Source organism: Gasterosteus aculeatus, chromosome 10 (genome assembly GCF_964276395.1).
Source record: "Gasterosteus aculeatus chromosome 10, fGasAcu3.hap1.1, whole genome shotgun sequence".
Taxonomy (NCBI): Eukaryota; Metazoa; Chordata; class Actinopteri; order Perciformes; family Gasterosteidae; genus Gasterosteus; species Gasterosteus aculeatus.
The window spans coordinates 12013884-12031262 of record NC_135697.1 but is presented as its reverse complement, the minus strand read 5'-3'; the positions used below and the strand labels follow the sequence as shown (position 1 = coordinate 12031262).

Here is a 17379-nt window from a genome sequence, read left to right as displayed (position 1 = left end):
GCGTTTGTCATTCGACGCCTTCCATTCGCTCTGACAGAGCGTACTGAAGTCATGGAACACCGTGCAAACTGATATTCACACAAGACGAGTTAACACATTAACAAAGTTCAGAGCAGAACTCCCAAAACAGGTTTGTAGTAAGAGCAATTGAGTTTTATTGGTCTCGAGTAAATTATGCACGGTGAGCAGCTGGAGGGACATTCTTTGCGTGAGCCGCTTTACATGGTTTCCACAGGACACGAAAACAACTCAGTTATAACATTAAAATGTCCACATGGGGAGTCAATTAAAAAAAACAAAAAAAAGACACCATTTAATCATTTATATCAAGGAAATTAAACTAAAGGGTTAAAAAGATTTCTTAAAAATTAAAAAAGGGAACCTAACAAAAAGAATAAGATCACAGACTTAGCTTTTGTTTGGTTGGGAGACAAATAACGGTCAGAGGCACTGGTTGGGGGGGCGAGGGGGGGGCGCTGCCCTCCACAAGGACATCATTCTTTCCTTTGAGTACCAGAGGAGAGAGCTTCCTCTGCAAGGACAGAGACGTACACAGACACAGGCAGAGGTGTGCCCATCACACTCCCAATGATTACAGTAATGCCCCCCCCACGTACAGAAATTGCAGGTTTGAGGTCCAACGGAGCGCTCATTTGCCAGGCTAAGCAGCTCACTGGCACCCTCTCTGGTAGTGCAGGGTGCTACAATTACATATCATGAGACGGTTCGCGAGATGAGAGGCGGCATACGGCGTCAGCTGGGACGGGGCCGGAGTGGCACAGAACACGGGTAAAGGGACGGAGTACGGAAGGTGTTCACGGCTGGAAGCGCCACGGTTCAAATGTGCAATTAAAAAAAAAAAAAAAAAAAAAACTTTCAGCCCAAAACGGCAGATCCCGCCCTTTAGCCCCATGTCCCCTCAGTTGAAGTCACGTCCCGGGGATGGGATACGATGGGAGGGGTGGGGTTGAGCGGAGGGGGCGCATTCACAGGTCATTCGGGTTTACGATGGTGAAGTCTGAGTCCTTGCTGTGGGTGGAGCCCTCGTCCGGGCTGGAAGAGCCCGAGGAGGCGGCGCCGGCCATCAGGGGGTCGTGGAAGGTCCCGGCCGCGCCCTCGGGCTCCGTCCGCGCCGGGCCGAGCCCCCGTCGGATTAGAGCGGTGCGCTCGGCCGCGGGCTGTACGAGGATGTAGTCGTCCCAGTTCTTTCCCTCGGAGCCGAGGCGAGGCGCCACCTGCACATGAGACATGGTAAGGGTCCTCGGTGTCTTTTTCTGGTCTTTTGCAGAAACTCTCCCCCCTCTCACTTGAAATTATTGCCGATGCGTTTAGCACCCCCGGGTTCTGTTGCCTAAACATAACCAAACATGTCAGTCAAGTCTAAGAATCGACGTCTCACATGAAACAACCACCGGTCTGCAGTGTCACTTTTCCATCCATCACTATCAGAACGGCTGCTGCGTGACTGTTGTCACCTGGGTGCACAAAGACACCGTTTAATTATTTACAGAACAAGACAGAACTTGATCTCGGGCAGTAAGTAGATGAAGTTGAACCGTGGCGGCATGACCGGTCTGCTGAGTCCTCGGCCCTAAAGCGCAATGTGTTGAAATGCAACAATGTGGTTGCTGTATGAAGAATAACTCTGGGCGCTTCACTCTGGGCACGATTTTTTGGCACGAAAAAAAGGGCTGGCAATAAAGATGCTGAACACAGGATCAAAAGGTCAAATAATTAGGGGCAAACAACAGAAAGGGGATCCTGTCTGAGCCGAGTGATTGATGCATCACCAGCAGCCCGAAAAGATGAATTATTGTAAATCAACCTGTTGCTCAGGTGGAGCCATCTCCTGCTGCTCTTCCACCTCCTCCTCCTGCTGCTGCTGCTCCTCCCCCTGCGGATCCTCCCCCTTCTCATCTGTGCTCACAATCCTCCCGTCCAGATCAGAGTCCCGGCTCCGCCTGCTGTTTGCTTGCTGCAGGTGGTGCCGGTGGTCACGGCGGAGGTTGTTGGCGCTCCGAGCCGATTCAGCGGCTGCTGTGGAGGTGTAGTGATCGTCAGCGATGGCGATCTCCTCGTTCTCCTCGGCCTCCAGCTGGCTTTGGTTGAAGCGAAGCGATCCCTTAAGGATGTCTTTGATCTGACAGGATCCAAGGGGAGGAGAGACAGGAGACGTGTGAAGATGGTACAAGTACACAAAAAACACGTGACAAAACATCGAACACTTTCTGAGACCCACCTGTTTGAGTCCAGCCAGGGACACTAGGACCTCGTCCTCTTTCTGCAGGTGTTCCTGGAGTATCACCTCTTGGATATTACCTGTGGACGTGTAATAAGCAGTCACTCACTGAGCTTTACAAGCAGTGATGAAATGTTTGGTAATACAACAACCCTACAATAGAATCAATATGTCTGTTCAAACAAAATGCTGCATTCATGCATTTCAGACACTAACACGCTTTTTTAATAGAAGACAAATCTCCACATGTCTAGTCGCTGAACTCACAGATGTGAGCGTTCATCATCCGGGCACAGTACTTGCTCATTGCCTCCAGATCGTTGATCTGGCCCTGCAGGAACGACACCTGGCCTTCCAGGTCCTCCTCCTGTCGCAGAAGCAGAGGGTGAAGAAACCAAGAGAGGCGTTAGGATTGACAAAGAAGTGAGACAAAGAGAAGACAGGAGACACGCTGGACTGCTCACCGACTCCTTCTTGCCCATGCTCTTGCTGTGGGAGCGAGAGCGAGTGATGTTGAAGAACGACTCTTTCTTGGTGGCGGAGAGGGGCGGAGATGAAGTGCTGACATCGCCCCCTCTGAAGGGGGGGAGAGGCGGAGAAGCGGCGGATGGAGGCCGCCCGCCAGGGAGGCTTTCTATGCTGGGAGAGGAGCTAACCGTCATGGAGCTTTGACCTGAGAGAGATGGACAAGATATGAATACAGTACAATGGGTGTACGGTTTGTATTAAAGAAGGCAGATAGCTCATCAGATGAAAGGCTACAGTACTGCTTGAGCATGGATGTTTATTCGTGACCATTAATGTGTCAGAAATAGGGGGATTTTAAATTCATTAGATTATAATTAACAATGTGAAGCGTCAATTTGGAAATAGTTGGAATAATCAAAGGAATTCTAACAAAGCAAGAATAAGTGGATTTATTTATTACCTCAATGACGTTTGTCCCTGCTTTCAGTGCTTCTGCTGTCGTTCTGTTAGTGTTTGTTAACTAATCTTTTAAATTAACAAGATATATAAATAATTTATTTGTATTAATTGTGTAAAAAAGCCTCTATAGCAGACGGATAATAGGAAACCATCTAAAAAGGCATAATGTTCTCAGTGTAATGTCCATGTGGCGCGCGTTGACCGCCCTCTGCTGGTCAAAATGTACCATTACATTCTGTGGACACTTATTTATCGGAACACGGACCGAACCAGCCGCTTTAAAGCAGCAGGATGCGTGAACGACAGACTGTGTGTCGGGGACACGCTATAACGGACGAGGGTGTTTGTCACACAAGCCGTTGCCGTGGTAGCAGTTGCCTTGTGTGTCAGAGTGAGTTCGGGCTGAGAGAGTAGAGCCTCCACCTGAAAACTACATCTAACAGATCGCCGTCAAAGCTGATGCTGCCACACAGATGCAGGTGTTCAGATATGCTGCGCCGGTGTCAATCTGCGGGCGCGCTGCAAACACGAGCTTGTCCCGCCCACTGACCTTTGCTGAGGTGGACGGGCATGCTCTCGGACTTGAGCAGGCGGTAGTGCTGAGTCTGGGCGTGGCTCTGGGTCTGCGGGGGGGCCTGGCCCGACGGGGCCTCGGCCAGCGGGTGGGACAGGGCGGGCGCCGGCGGCGCCGATGCGGGGGACGTCGACGAGGAGGAGGAAGAGGAGGAGTGCACCTCGCTGCTGTTGATCGGCGAGATGCCGGCAGACCCGCCCGATATGGCCGGAGCGATGAGCTTCCTGCCGAAGTTCAGCAGGCTGCTGGAGACCTTGTTGATGTTGAGCGGGGCCGGTTTTGTACTGGAACCAGAGCTGGAAAGACAAGTACGTTGAGAAGAAGGAAGATAAAGATCAATACTGTAGGAGGAATGTACGTGGTGTGTACTCGTTACTGCTGAGCTTATTCAAGGGATGAAAAGGGAACATCGTTTGATAAAAACAAATCAGATGAACGATCCCTTATTGTCGTCAGCTTCTCCAGCTTTGTGCTGTACGCAAGTTGACCAAAGGACCGCATGGTGGTCACTGCCATGACAGAAAATGTCATGGCAGTGACCACCATGCAGATGTTAAGCTTCTGCAGGAAGGATTTTCATACTGTCATTAAACATCTTTGTCCCTTTTAAAAAACAAACAAAAAAAAACAAAAAACTGAGTGACATGAGTGGAAAAGTATGAGCAGTTCATTAAGAAATGCTTGGAATAAAGACCTTTTTAAAAATGTTTTCTTTAGAAATGGAATACTTATTCCAATGTAAAAAGTGATGATTGATTATGAACCAGTATGATGAAAGGATGAAAACTCCAAACCCTTTTTTTTAAAGTCAACAAGAGGATTAATCTTTCATTACCAAATTTACTACTAGTATGATCAGATAGTGACTTTTTTTCCCCATCCAGCAGCTGTGCGCGTGTTTTACCGTGTCTTGTTCATCAAGTCGGCTCCCCTCGTTTTGTAGTAATCCAGGTTCTGCTGGAACTGGTAGTTGACCGGTCGTGGATAGTTCTACAGGAAGGGAACAGAATAAACACGTTGGAAACGTTTCCTGCCTGCGTGATAAACGGAGCAAACACAATCAATCAACCCGACCCGTTCACACGCATGAAAACATAAACAAGCAGACGCGAGCGCCTTGACGTTTCTGAGTCACTGCGTATGAGCAACGAGCGCCTCTCCTGCTCCCCCCTTCGCCCCGTTGTCATCAGCCATGAGGCCCTCTAGCCTAGGTGTAAGGTGACGTGGACGTGCTGTGACACGGTCTTTAACCTGGGGGGGGTGGGGGGGGAGATCTGTCGCGTTGGATCAGCACCTGGCTGGATTCCTCCTCCCAGGGAGGTAGTGAGTGGGGTTTGCATGCGGTACGGGTCAGTGGGTTCACGTAGATACGCACATAAAAAGGGTAATGGGAAGAATGTGATGCTCGCGTGTGATTTAGATGTGACAGAAATACCCTTTTTAATCCGCTACATCCTGATTACAGATGTTTGCAGCTCGCAGTGTTGTCACGTTAACCGAGGTAGCACAAGTTCTTGTTTTCGCCCTCAATCTCTTGCGTCCCCACCGTGTTACATCAGACATAATTACATGATTGTAATAGGAAGCGGTCACTATGAAGAGGGTCATTTTGTGTTCAGTCACGCCTTTTTGGGAGACATTTGTGCACAAAACTGTTAAGCAAATTTTTTTTTAAAGAAGCTACAAAATGGTACATACACTTTGTGGCAATAAGTGATCCTTTTAGTCAACCTTGAGTTAAAAGAAATATTATTCACTCAAATGTATCTGTTGAAAGCACCTTTAGGCTTCTATTGGGTCCAAGTCATGGTTGGCATTAAATAAACTAGCAGATATTGCATATTCCAGGAGTCTAGACATTGTTGATTGTGTCTACGAGACACTGCGACAGAAGCGACCTTTTCAGCGCTCACAGCGGCGCATACCAATAAGGGCTGGACTGAATGTCCTGTTAACATTCAATGATTGAGGGCTTTGGAATCCAGCATTAAAGGTCTGGCGTCATATTTAATCACGCCACCACCCTAAATAAAAAAATTACTTTGTTTTACTTCTAAAAATGGAATTTACGGTGCGGTTAGAATGCTGCTAGACTGGCTTTTTAGTGCCGGCCTCCCTTTGTGTCAGCGCTCAATGTTCCTGCAAGATACTAATAACCCTTCAAATGTAAACATGAGTGAAGGGGGGAGGTTTATGTACAGCCGTAATATCAATGTTTACAGACAATCCCTTCAACAAGAGGGAATTTATATAACACACACACACACACACTAAGTATGACCGTCTCGACCGTGACCTAGGAGATTTAAATATTGCAGGTTTGTAATAGAATTTAGAAAGCTTTATTTGCGTTCACAAAGTATAAAGACAATCAACATTTACATGTCTGTGCAACTTCCCTTTCTTGACCATATTAACCGGTTCATTGACTGCACCTGTGCTTCATGTGTTTGCAGTAGCCGCCTTAAAATATCTAACCGACGTGTGTGGCGGTAATGCACTTTTCCCCCCACAGTGCGATAACACTGACTGGTCTACACTATAGACTTGTTTGTTTTGTTCTGTGGGTGAGCAAGTGTAGAACCTCCGCAGAGAACCATATTAAGCCTCTCAACAACACCGCCTCCTGTGAAAGAACGGAATAATCCTCACTTTCTCTTCTCCATTTAAACTTGTGAGCACCCGGCATAATGAAAGCGCTCCGTATCCCACAATGTGACTGGTGTGAAGAGGAACAGACACTAAAGCCGACAGCTACGGTTCTTGGGAAACAAAAATCAGCATGTACATCGAAAACAGCACAAGAGGTTCCCACTACTGCTGCGGTTTGCTTACTTTGGGATCTCGAAGAAAAAGAGCCTTTTGAAGCAGAGAGTTGATGTCTCCTAACGGAGGGTAGTGCATTAACAGGCCCAGGCAGGTCTGGAAGTTACTAGCAATGACTGAAACACACAACAAACGCAGTATTAGTGATGCCGTACACAGACCATGAATATCAGAACATATTTAAATCTTGCATATTCTTGCCTTTGCACTGTGGCAAAATTTTAAATTAGTTATAAATACAAATCTGAGAGCAGTCTGAAAACGCACAAAATGGACTTTATTTTTTGGACCGTAATATTGATTGCGTACGTTTTCATCAATGGGAATACTATCCTTTAGCCCAACGTTTGCTGCACATTGAAAACACTGATTAACTGGAAATGATTTTCTTCTCGCGTTCCCATCTATTTCCAGCATTTCTTCTACCTTCTGTGTACAGAAAGCACACATATTGATTGGAAACGTCTGCTGGAGGCATGTAGTTCCTTGGCACGGGATCTATAGCATCAGGGATTCAATGGCTTCCAGTGACGCGTTCCTTATGAAAACACACGCTACAAAGACAACACCTGGATTATTTTGGAAATAAACGGGAGCGTACGGGCGTCTCGGATGTAGAGCAGCATGGCCACAAAGCAGTAGTCCACCAGGTCCAGGGTGATGCTGTCGGCAAAGAGGGCGTCCCACACCACCAGCAGGTCCTGGAGCGGGAACTCGCGGCCGAACAACAGCCGCACCCACCGGCTGCAGGACATACGGACGGAAACAGGGTAGCGGGGTTTGTGTACAGCTCAAGAGGTCAAAGGGTCACACGCACCGAGATACAGGAGTGGGTACTGACATGCCATAGATTTGTGGGGCGATCTCCAGTCGGTTGAGGTGCATGTGGAGTTCGACGTCGTTCTTCTTCAGCAGCAGGTCCTGGATACGGTTGACTTTGGTTACTATGGCAACAGAGGGCCCCGAGTCCTGGGGCCGTGCGAACGGGATGCTGGTCAGCATCTCGTCCTTCCCCTGGAGCAGTAGATCATTGTTTGAAATGGCATATAAAAATAAAAAAATCACCACATCTGAATAGGTTTAGAAACAAAGCCCATTTCTATCAGCAACGGCCCCTAACTTTATTTCCAGTCTGTAATTGCCTCACTGAATAGATGTTTGGTGTCAGCACGTTCCCCTTCTGCGTTTAAATTGCCTTCCCGAGTTTGAATGATTGACGGTAAATCGCCGTTAACTATTCAATTCTCGTCTGCTGGCACATCTGAGCGTTTACGGCTAATGTAAACCCAACATCTCCCACTGCTGCCAGTTAAAACGAACCAACTGGGAAAACATGGCAAATCATGTGAAACATTCAAAGTGAAATTACTAACAGTGGACAGTGAACCAGTTTTAAATATCGCAGGGAGTAACGGCACAAGGAGCTCAGGTCCCGATGAGCCATTAGAAGAGCTGCTGGCAACAAACACGTCACTGTGACGTGCTGTTGTGTGAAGAACTACTTGCATTGTGTGTGTGCAGCACACACAATGAAAGTAGTTAAATTATTATTGGCTGCTTTCTCTATAAAGATATCACAAGTTAGTTTGTCATCCTGACGTATTGGTGACGAAGTAGCGGCTGTGGCGTTACGTCACACCTGTTGTTTCCATGGTTACCACGGGTGTCTTAAGATCGACAAGGACTGAAATCCTCTGGATTTTAACCAAGTTTGATGGCCATTCGGCAGCATTCCAAGTTTAATGTCATGTGTTCCGCGCGGCCATTATAGCAGCGTGAAAAGCGGTTCTGGATCGGATCACACTGACCTTCCTCACTTCCCTCTCGTAGCTGGAGAACCACGGCTCTGCTGTCTCCATCAGGTGAGAGAACAAGGCGCTACAGACGTGTGTGTGTGTGTGTGTGTGTGTGTGTGTGTGTGTGTGTGTGTGTGTGTGTGTAGGGCAGACGGAGAGAAAGAAAACATGAGTAACTTAAATGGACAACAAGTATTTGACAAGCAATAAAACTTCTGAACACGATTTGTCCGATATGAGGAGAGCACTCACTAGGCGTCGTGCTCAAGATACTCCGGGTTCAATAGACACTTCATCTCCTCACTGTGGAACGAAAAAAAAAAAGAAAAAAGATCACAACTCTGAATAGATGGGTGGGTGGGGGGGGGGGGCGCGGTGAGGGTGAGCGGCGTCGTGGTCATGGGGAAGTGACCTGGGGCTCGCCGTCTCGCTGGCATGCTGGAAGGCTTGATGGTCACAGTGCAGCACAAACACTATGGGAGCTAGTAACTCGTGCATCCCCTGCAGACAGACAGAGAAGAGCGTGTAAGACGTAAAAAGAAAGGGCAGGGGAGAGAGAACCGACGGTTCATTCGTGGTCAGTCCTTCTGTAATAGTGATGCACGAGCTTTCTAATCTGTGGTGACAGGTTTAATTTGGATATTGTTAGCCACTGCCCGGCCATGTGTCACTTCCAGTTTGCAGAAAAGATGCTTTGCTGAGCATCTATTTATGCGCTGGCACCTGTTAGACACCGATAATGAGTAGATTACAAAAGACACACACACAGCTTAGAACGGAAGCCCAATGAAAAAGGACTGATTTTTCAAGGACCTTTGAATGAAAACGAAAGTGTCCGACTGCTACATTTAAAAAGGAATACTTCACCCACAAAATGAATCAATTACTCACAACGCGTTACCTCAGATCTCGTACCTGCTTATAGAGCAACTGTTCATTTTCTCTGGCGTAACAGAAGAGAATGTCCGTCAGCTTGGTCCTCACATCGTCGTCCTGGAAGTAACGGATCTCTGGGAACCTTAAATGAGATGGAAGTAGAATCAGAAAAGACAGAAATGAGGGTTCACTTCATGTTGATGTCACAAACCTGTTGGGGTGTTACTTACGTTCTCAACACGTCCTGCTTGATCATCCCCTTCAGCTCTTTATCTTGAAAAAACCTGTTCCACAGGCTCTGGACAGGAGAGGAAAAAACATTCAGAACCAAAGGAGCTACATTCGGTTATTTCCTTTGAAGTTTCCTCAAAAATAACTTCTTCATATAACGAGTAGCTAGTACTACTACTGGTTGTTATTTGCATTTAGACACTTGCGCTGAGATAATAAATATGAAGACTTTTATTATTGGAAATGTTATTCCTGTCTGTGTTGCTAACCTGCTGTGTTCTTCTGAATGAAACAACAGGAAGTCTACAAATTGAACACTCTCCATAATTAGTACTAAATCCCATTTTCCTTCTTAGGAAATGTCTGAAGGCCGAGGACAGCTCTTTGGTCTGTCATCAACAGTTTAAATTAATTATGAGATGAAATTAAAAGAAAACTACTATAAACACTATTAATTGCACATTCCAAAATAACTTCAGTGGCTCGCGCGCATTATATATATATATATATATATATATATATATATATATATAAATAAAAGAACATTAATTAATGTTGCAACTAAAGTCTGGAGGGAATGCATTAGTGTCACATTTTGCATGCAAATACAAAGCAACCGACTGACAACGAGAAGGAGACCGACTCACTGTCGCACACAGACACAAACACACTCACTCACCCCCTCATCCTGTGACAGCGGGTTGTTGACAACTAGGTCCTGCTGGCCTGCTTTGCGAGGGTTAGTGATGTGCTGTAACAAAAAGAAAAGAAAAATGTTAATACCAGATGGCCACTGTCAGAAAGGTAAACATTTTGTAAAGCAGCCTAAACTGTGAGCAGCTCCACGCCGTTTTAAATGTTGGTGGTAGTTGAAACTGAAGAGTAATTCCTCACAATAATACAACACAGAATTATTCATGCACACGTGCAGCCAACTGCAGAGAGCATGTTCTCATGGCGCCGAGAGAAACGGCCACACGGAGGCACTCTCACCGTCTCTTTGATCTTCTCATAATGGGCCCGGTGCTCTTTGGTCTTGTTGATCCACTGGCTCCTTTCTTCTGGAAGAGCCTCGAGGTACAACTGCGGGGAGCCAGAGCACGGGTCAGTGTGTACGCTCTTAGGAGTCGAGTGACACCAAAGGAGCAACAAAGGAGCTCTGCAATCGGCGAAAAAAAGGGGCCCGCTGCCGAAGGCCCCATGTGATCCCACCCGATAGGACCGGGGATGCCGGCGGCGGGTTTTTACCTTCCAGCACACGCTCCGGAAGCGGCTGCTCCGCAGTCGACCGTTGATGCCCGCCTGCCGGATCCTGGCCAGGTAATTACTGTTGAGGAACAGGTCGTCCCATTCTTTCCTGCGCGGAGGAGGGGAGGCAGAGGACGGGGACATTTGTGAACTCATCAAACCCACGTTGGGCACAGTGTTCCATCTGGTGTGTCACCCAGCCAGTAAACCAGGAGGCGGGAGCGGCGAGCCGGGCCAAGAGTTTATGGTTCACCCACACGGGGGGAAAAGGGGGGGGGACACACTGCAAACACTCACCTGTACGAGAGGAAGGTTGACTGAGACTGTGAGAAAGTGCTGCTGTCAAGAGAGCCTCCTGTTAAAAGCAGACAGACACAACCACAAGGGGGCGATGTAAACAACCAGTGATAGAGAAAGTCATTTTCTAAAGCTAGTTTGATAAAGAAAAAAATATAAAACATTTGACAACTTTGCCATGACAAGGTACTGGCCTCTTAGCTGCTATCAAAAGGACCAAATGGTTATTTGAAATGGGCCAGAAGCAGGTGAAGGAACGACGGAGGGAAGCACCATGCTCCTCTTCCTCTTCATTGGCAGTAATAAGTCTAATTTGGCCTGCAGGTGAACATGCATTCAAGTCGGAGGGCTGTCTATCAACATTAGTTACAGGAGCAGATCATTCCACGGGGACACTCAGCATGAATATTCATCAGTTCCGCAACACGCCAGTCCCCCCCCGACATCTTTTACTCGCACGTAAACATAAAAACACAAAAACAGCCTCAGCACCGGGGGCGTCCATGTCCGTGACTCACACTTCGCAATGAGCTCCAAATTCTTTTCTTTTTTTTTTTTCCTTTCTTCACATGTCTCAAGTTATACTGAGTCTGTCGTCTACTCTGTGACTCATCAACGCCTTGGCATCCATCAGTAGTCTGATGTTAAAGAACAGACGCGACAGAAGCACGTTTTAAGGTTCTGGAATCTCGTTTCCAAGGCTTGTGATCTAGAGGTCAGGTCCTAGTCTGCTGTGCTGTGCGAGTTGACCTACTGCTGCGGTTCTTGTTGAAGTTGTTGAGCGGGTCGAAGCCCGTCTCCTGGTGCTCGTCCGTCTGGAGCGGGTGGCAGGTCTCGAAATTGGGATGCTGCATTTCCGCGACCCAGCCGGATCTGGAGCGAGTAACGGGAAATGTTATTCTGACCTCGTCACAAAGGTTTGCTTACAAAATCCATTTAGTGGAATCAATACAGTTTGGCCGCACTGCCAAAGTTGTTAAATGTCTCAACTTACTGTCACAGCCGCTTCTTCTCCGCCAAGACTCAGAAAAAAGTAGAACTCTGCAGGAAGAGGAATAAACATTAAGGAAATTAAACAGTCAGTCCCACAGGGGAATGAAGACAATGATATTTTAAAAGAAATTGACAAATTCTGTGATATAAGAAAGGGAAAATGTTTGTTAGTTAAGAGTAAAGTTAATATTAATAATACTTTGGCCTGGTGAGCAGATGAAAACATCGCCAGACTCTTGAAAGTTAATACGAGGACCTCAATACAATTATAACAAAGAAATAAATGAAAATAAATAAAAATGATCAACTCATTACTATGAATTAAATTGTTATTTCGTCCTAATATCCATATTAAAGAAAGGGTTGTTAATCATCTTACATTTGTTTAAATTCTCATTAAATACCAACAGCATTCCATGAATCAAATGCTGTGAGAAGAGAATACCAATAAAATTCTGTGATCTGTTGCTAGATTGCAACAATCCAATTATTTAATTTGGGCCAGAAAGTAAAACCTGGACAAATTACAGCTGAATCATTTATAAATCTCGCTAGTTAATCAAGATTATCTTTAAACAAACAGGACAAACACTCGAGCGGTTCACCATCAGCGGCAAGAAACTTGTGTGCTAGTGAAGTCTGAAGCTCGGCCACCAGGGATGGAACAACGAGTCCAGTAACCACTTCATCATCTCCAACACTTCTAATCACAATTAATTGTTTGAGTCATTCATCAAGCACATTTTTCAAATCAAACGTGTGGCTCGTTGGTCTGAAAGTATTTTCTGCAAATCTATCTGGACAAAGCAAAACAGACGAGTGTGCCACCAATGTCTCCAGGAAACCAACATGGGAATTTATCAATTGTATTCTGACATTTTAGATTGATGAAACTATTCATATTCACTCCATAAAATCAAGACAATTGGCAGTTTATTCATCATGAGGTAAAGTTTTAAATGTATTTATAATGATTTTAGCTCAAATTGTCCAGCAGACAAAGCAGTGTGATCCACATTGTACGAGGTTCTAGCAGGTGAACCCTGATCCAATTTGTGACGGAGTAGTAGAACTTCCTCTGAGCGGCATCACTATCTAGGTTAAACAATTCTTCCTCCGCTCTTTATCCGGTTTGGGATTATTCCACGTTCATGAATATGGTTCGCCTGATACACAGGCCGCTTCCACCGAGCGTTACGTTTGCGTTCACTTTATTAATTGTGGAAATAACACAACAAAAGGCATCTCATAAACCTATTAACCATGTGAATGGGACCCCGCTCGATAAATCAGCTACACAGTAAAATAGAAATAATTGTATATGCATAATGTATGCGGCTGTTTTCTTAGGAAACATCTGTTCTCCTCAAAGACTAATGCTCACTTTAAATCTGAGGGACTTTTTCTCCCTTTCGCTCATGAAAAGGATATCAAATTAAATAATCGTAACTAATCCACATATACAGGGAGAGGAAGAAAGGTATCTCCAATAATAGCCTGTCGTCTCCATTTTACTTTAAAAGAGTGCCATGAAAGATTTGTCAAACTCTCCTGAGGATCTACAGATATAACTGCACTCCACTCACACGGAACATCAATTCACATCCGCACGGTCAAGTGTCAAAAGATATTTGAGGAACGTTTTTCCCCGAAGGCCCAAAAAGACCAAATCTACGAGTCGTCCCTTCATTCCAGAAATAAAATGCAATTCCAAACTTTCTCAGATCTCTCCCTGTCTGAGGAGTGTGTGTGTGTGTGTGTGTGTGTGTGTGTGTGTGTGTGTGTGTGTGTGTGTGTGTGTGTGTGTGTGTGTGTGTGTGTGTGTGTGTGTGTGTGTGTGTGTGTGTGTGTGTGTGTGTGTGTGTGTGTGTGTGTGTGTGTGTGTGTGTGTGTGTGTGTGTGTGTGTGTGTGTGTGTGTGTGTGTGTGTGTGTGTGTGTGTGTGTGTGTGTGTGTGTGTGTGTGTGTGTGTGTGTGTGTGTGTGTGTGTGTGTGTGTGTGTGTGTGTGTGTGTGTGTGTGTGTGTGTGTGTGTGTGTGTGTGTGTGTGTGTGTGTGTCACGATGCGGCCAAAGCAGACGAGGCCTTCGTTACTGCTTCCCAGAGCCGAACGAAATCCGAACTTTACTACATAATAATCCAGCCAAATTAGCCTCTGCATAATTTAATGCGCAGCACCTGCAGACACACCTCAATAATTCAAAACACGTATCCTTCATGAAATAATCAAATCAATACATAATGAAATGCATAAATAAATCAAGAGACAAATAACACTGCGTCCATCTGTTCTGAGGTGGAAGATGTGTTCCGGGATTTGCAACAGCAGCACGTGAGGCTCAACACAAACTGCTGCACTGCGTTCTCATGTTACCAGCACTCAAGCATCAAACAGGATCTGAAAAGGAGTAAAAGCAAAGTTTTGGGCAGTCTAGTCAAGTCAAACAACCTCGAACCGAACCCCTTCCTCCGACAAACCTCAATGTGCGATCTAGAAAATGTTTCACTTCCCTTTACTTCAACGCGCACTCAATCGGAAAGCAACCACACATTCCTCCCCCACCTCCCCCGGTGTTCACGCTTCAGCCGAGCCAGGCAAGCAGCGCATTCTTTTGGGCCCTGAGAATATTTCAGTGCCTCGGATCAGCCGATCGGCAGGGAGGGTTCACCTCCACACCGCCGGCCAAGACACCGTTATTATAACAAGCTTCTGTAGAATGCAGAGGCGGGGACAATCTGGAGAGCGTTCATGCTAAGCCCAAAAGAAAGCTTCAACGTTTTACCAAAGTGCCTGAAGAATATTCATTCTGGGACATCCGCATAAGTTACTGTACAAAAATCCACGGAATGAACCGGGACTCTCGTCTTCGTTTCCACGAGCTATTGTCAGAGCAGTCTTATGTAAAATAGATTGGGAGGAATAAACCAGTACACGGGGGGCTCTTAAAGGGATGAATATTCAAACAGGATCCTGCAGGCGGCCGATGAGAGGAGCCGCCGTCACTGGCAGTCGATGCTGCAGCTTGTGGCTCAGTCGACGTGAAAACGACTCGGCTGAACAAACTCACATGCCTCGGCTTGAGCCCGGCAGGCCCCCGGGGTCACATGCTCCTCAACGGGCTGGGAACAAGCGCGGGCCTTAACCTCGGCGAAATACTGTGACCTCGCTGGGTCGCGACTGATTCGATTACCAAATACACGAGCAAAGATTAAACCTGACAAATACACGTCTGTGTGCAAAAAGCAGAGGAATGTTTTCTAACCTGAGGGGCTTCAAGTACTTCTGTTTTTAGTGAACAATTCTATTTGTGTAACTTGTTGCGTTTGGGTGTGTTTCTGTGCTGCAATCTGTCCCCGTTTGAACCTTTTTATGATTCTTTTTAATAGGAGACCCATATGACCTGCAATCAGAAGACAAATTATCCCTCAATGGGACCCAGCTGATTATAAAAGCAAAACAGACTAACAGGAGGAGTAAAAAGATGAAAACTACATATATATTTAAACACTTTAATCAGCTTTTTGTTGTGAATTGCTGGATGCGGTCACCTCTTACAACCTCTAAAGAAGCGTCATATGCATTCACACACACACGCGCACATGCACATTCCTTACTCTGGAGGGGATGAATCGCGCCACTGATTTAATGCCTAGTTCCTCACCCTGCACATGCACACTTGGGTTAAAGGTCCCATCTCGCTCTTTTCACTGACTGGACATCCAGTGCAGGACGTTACCAAACCTCTGCACTGCGAGCTCATTAGACGCGGTCGGCCAGCCAGAGGAAACGCTTTTTTATGGTGGTTATTTTTAACCGTATAGCAAATATAATTGACAACAAAGGACTAAAAATACCGATAATTGGACCCGGGACTCGGGACATGCACACGGTGTCAGTCTTCCGGAAGGGGGGGGAAGCAGGAGGATTATCGAACGAACGCCAAGCTAGCTCGTGTCCTGCGGACAGCTAGCCGTGCTAGCGGAGGGTTAAGCTAGGCTCGGTGCGCGCAACGGCTGTGACGACGCGCCGTCGGTCGCCGGCGTGAGTGAGACTCGTCACGGTGACGGGAAGCGGGTAAATTATCGCGGCGACGGACTGGCTGTCGGCGAGTTTGTAAGCGACCCGACGAACGGGGCCCGCGGCTTCCCTTCCGACACACGGATGCTGCTGTGAGCCACGAGAAGAATCTCTCCCCCCCCCCGAAAAGAGAGAGAGAGAGAGAGGCGGATACAAGTCCTAGTAACGCGACACGGTCACCGTAAACCCGGGGGGGAAGGGGGTCCTAGTGTGGTTCAGATACCTGTGCAGGTCACGCAGGACTCCTCATTCTGCTGTGCAGTGTGTGGGGGGGGGGGAGGTGTCCGCTGATTTGTAAACAGCAGCTGGGTCAGGCGGATGTGCTGAAGATCAGCTGACTGATCACGTGACCTCTCCGGCTGCTCGCTCGCGAGGCTTCGGGCGGAGTCTCAAAAGGCTCGACATCAACAGCAAAGCGTTTTATAGAATGCAGCCATCGCGTCGCGTGATTAGTTGGTGTTTAAATGGAGTGAGTTGTCCATTGGGTCAAAGGTCAAACACCTACTGGTGGAGTTTACCTGATGAGTCAATAAAAGTCCTGATCCAGGGGGGTTGAAAAACAAATCAATATGACTTACCTAAAAAACTTCTAATCAACCCAATTGTTAATATTAATGTGTATGATGAAATAGTGGCAGCAAAGCTACATTTTAAGAAACATACAGGGTATGAAGCTGTGCATGATGCATTTACAATATCCTCAACCTAAAGGAGAATTAAAAGATGAGGTTGAGGGCAACATGATGGTTTGATGGGGACCTAATTGCAGAAACCTCTGTGGTCAGGCAAGTCAAATGTATCTGAAGAGTGTTTTTTTATCTGTATCACAAAGTGCTTTCCACAGACAAAACAGGGATAAACAAAAGCAGCAGGACGGGCGTCGTACAAACGACAGTATCCATGTGAAAATATAGAAGTGACATTAAATGGCATTAATGGGCTTTGTGCATTGTTGTGTGTGTGTTTGTGTGTTTATGTTGTGGAGGGAGTGAACACAAAGCAATCATAATGACCATCATTGCCACCATCATCATCACAACAGGCACGGATGGCATTTCGAGAGCACCATTATCATCATTACTATAGCTAATATTGCTGACAATGAGGTTTTCATGGCCTCTTGCTGGCCCTGACTTAGGTATCGTCATGGAAACAGCTGACAGAAAAAGAGCATAGGTTTATTGAATTACTCTTTGAAGCTATTCTGACCAAATGGGGCTTGAACGTTGCACTGTGTGAGTCTAGTGTGGGAGACTCGGATGAGAGTCTGGGGAAGAGGGGGAGAAGAAAACTACG

General features: G+C 46.5%; 1 protein-coding gene across 1 annotated transcript; it reads right to left on the bottom strand.

The window, feature by feature from the left end:
- Nucleotides 1-131: 131 nt before the first annotated feature.
- On the bottom strand, nucleotides 132-16563 carry tbc1d5 (TBC1 domain family, member 5). Its single transcript, XM_040188076.2, has 22 exons — nucleotides 16307-16563; nucleotides 12009-12055; nucleotides 11769-11887; nucleotides 11015-11072; nucleotides 10718-10826; nucleotides 10463-10552; nucleotides 10149-10220; nucleotides 9469-9536; nucleotides 9278-9380; nucleotides 8775-8863; nucleotides 8615-8665; nucleotides 8375-8444; nucleotides 7408-7580; nucleotides 7168-7310; nucleotides 6576-6682; nucleotides 4645-4730; nucleotides 3717-4036; nucleotides 2704-2912; nucleotides 2507-2606; nucleotides 2240-2319; nucleotides 1826-2140; nucleotides 132-1235 (listed from the first exon to the last, which is right to left on the bottom strand). The coding sequence occupies exons 3-22, from the start codon at nucleotides 11866-11868 to the stop codon at nucleotides 987-989; spliced, it is 2592 nt and encodes an 863-aa protein (XP_040044010.2). The 5' UTR covers nucleotides 11869-11887; nucleotides 12009-12055; nucleotides 16307-16563; the 3' UTR covers nucleotides 132-986.
- Between the last annotated feature and the right edge of the window lie 816 nt (nucleotides 16564-17379).

Coding starts and splice junctions, on each gene's coding strand:
- tbc1d5 (XM_040188076.2), bottom strand. CDS start 11,868: ATGCAGCATCCCAATTTCGAGACCTGCCACCCGCTCCAGACGGACGAG. Junction 4,037..4,644: donor GACTTGATGAACAAGACACG/GTAAAACACGCG, acceptor TTGTCTTTCCAG/CTCTGGTTCCAGTACAAAAC. Junction 2,141..2,239: donor CCCTGGCTGGACTCAAACAG/GTGGGTCTCAGA, acceptor GGATCCTGTCAG/ATCAAAGACATCCTTAAGGG.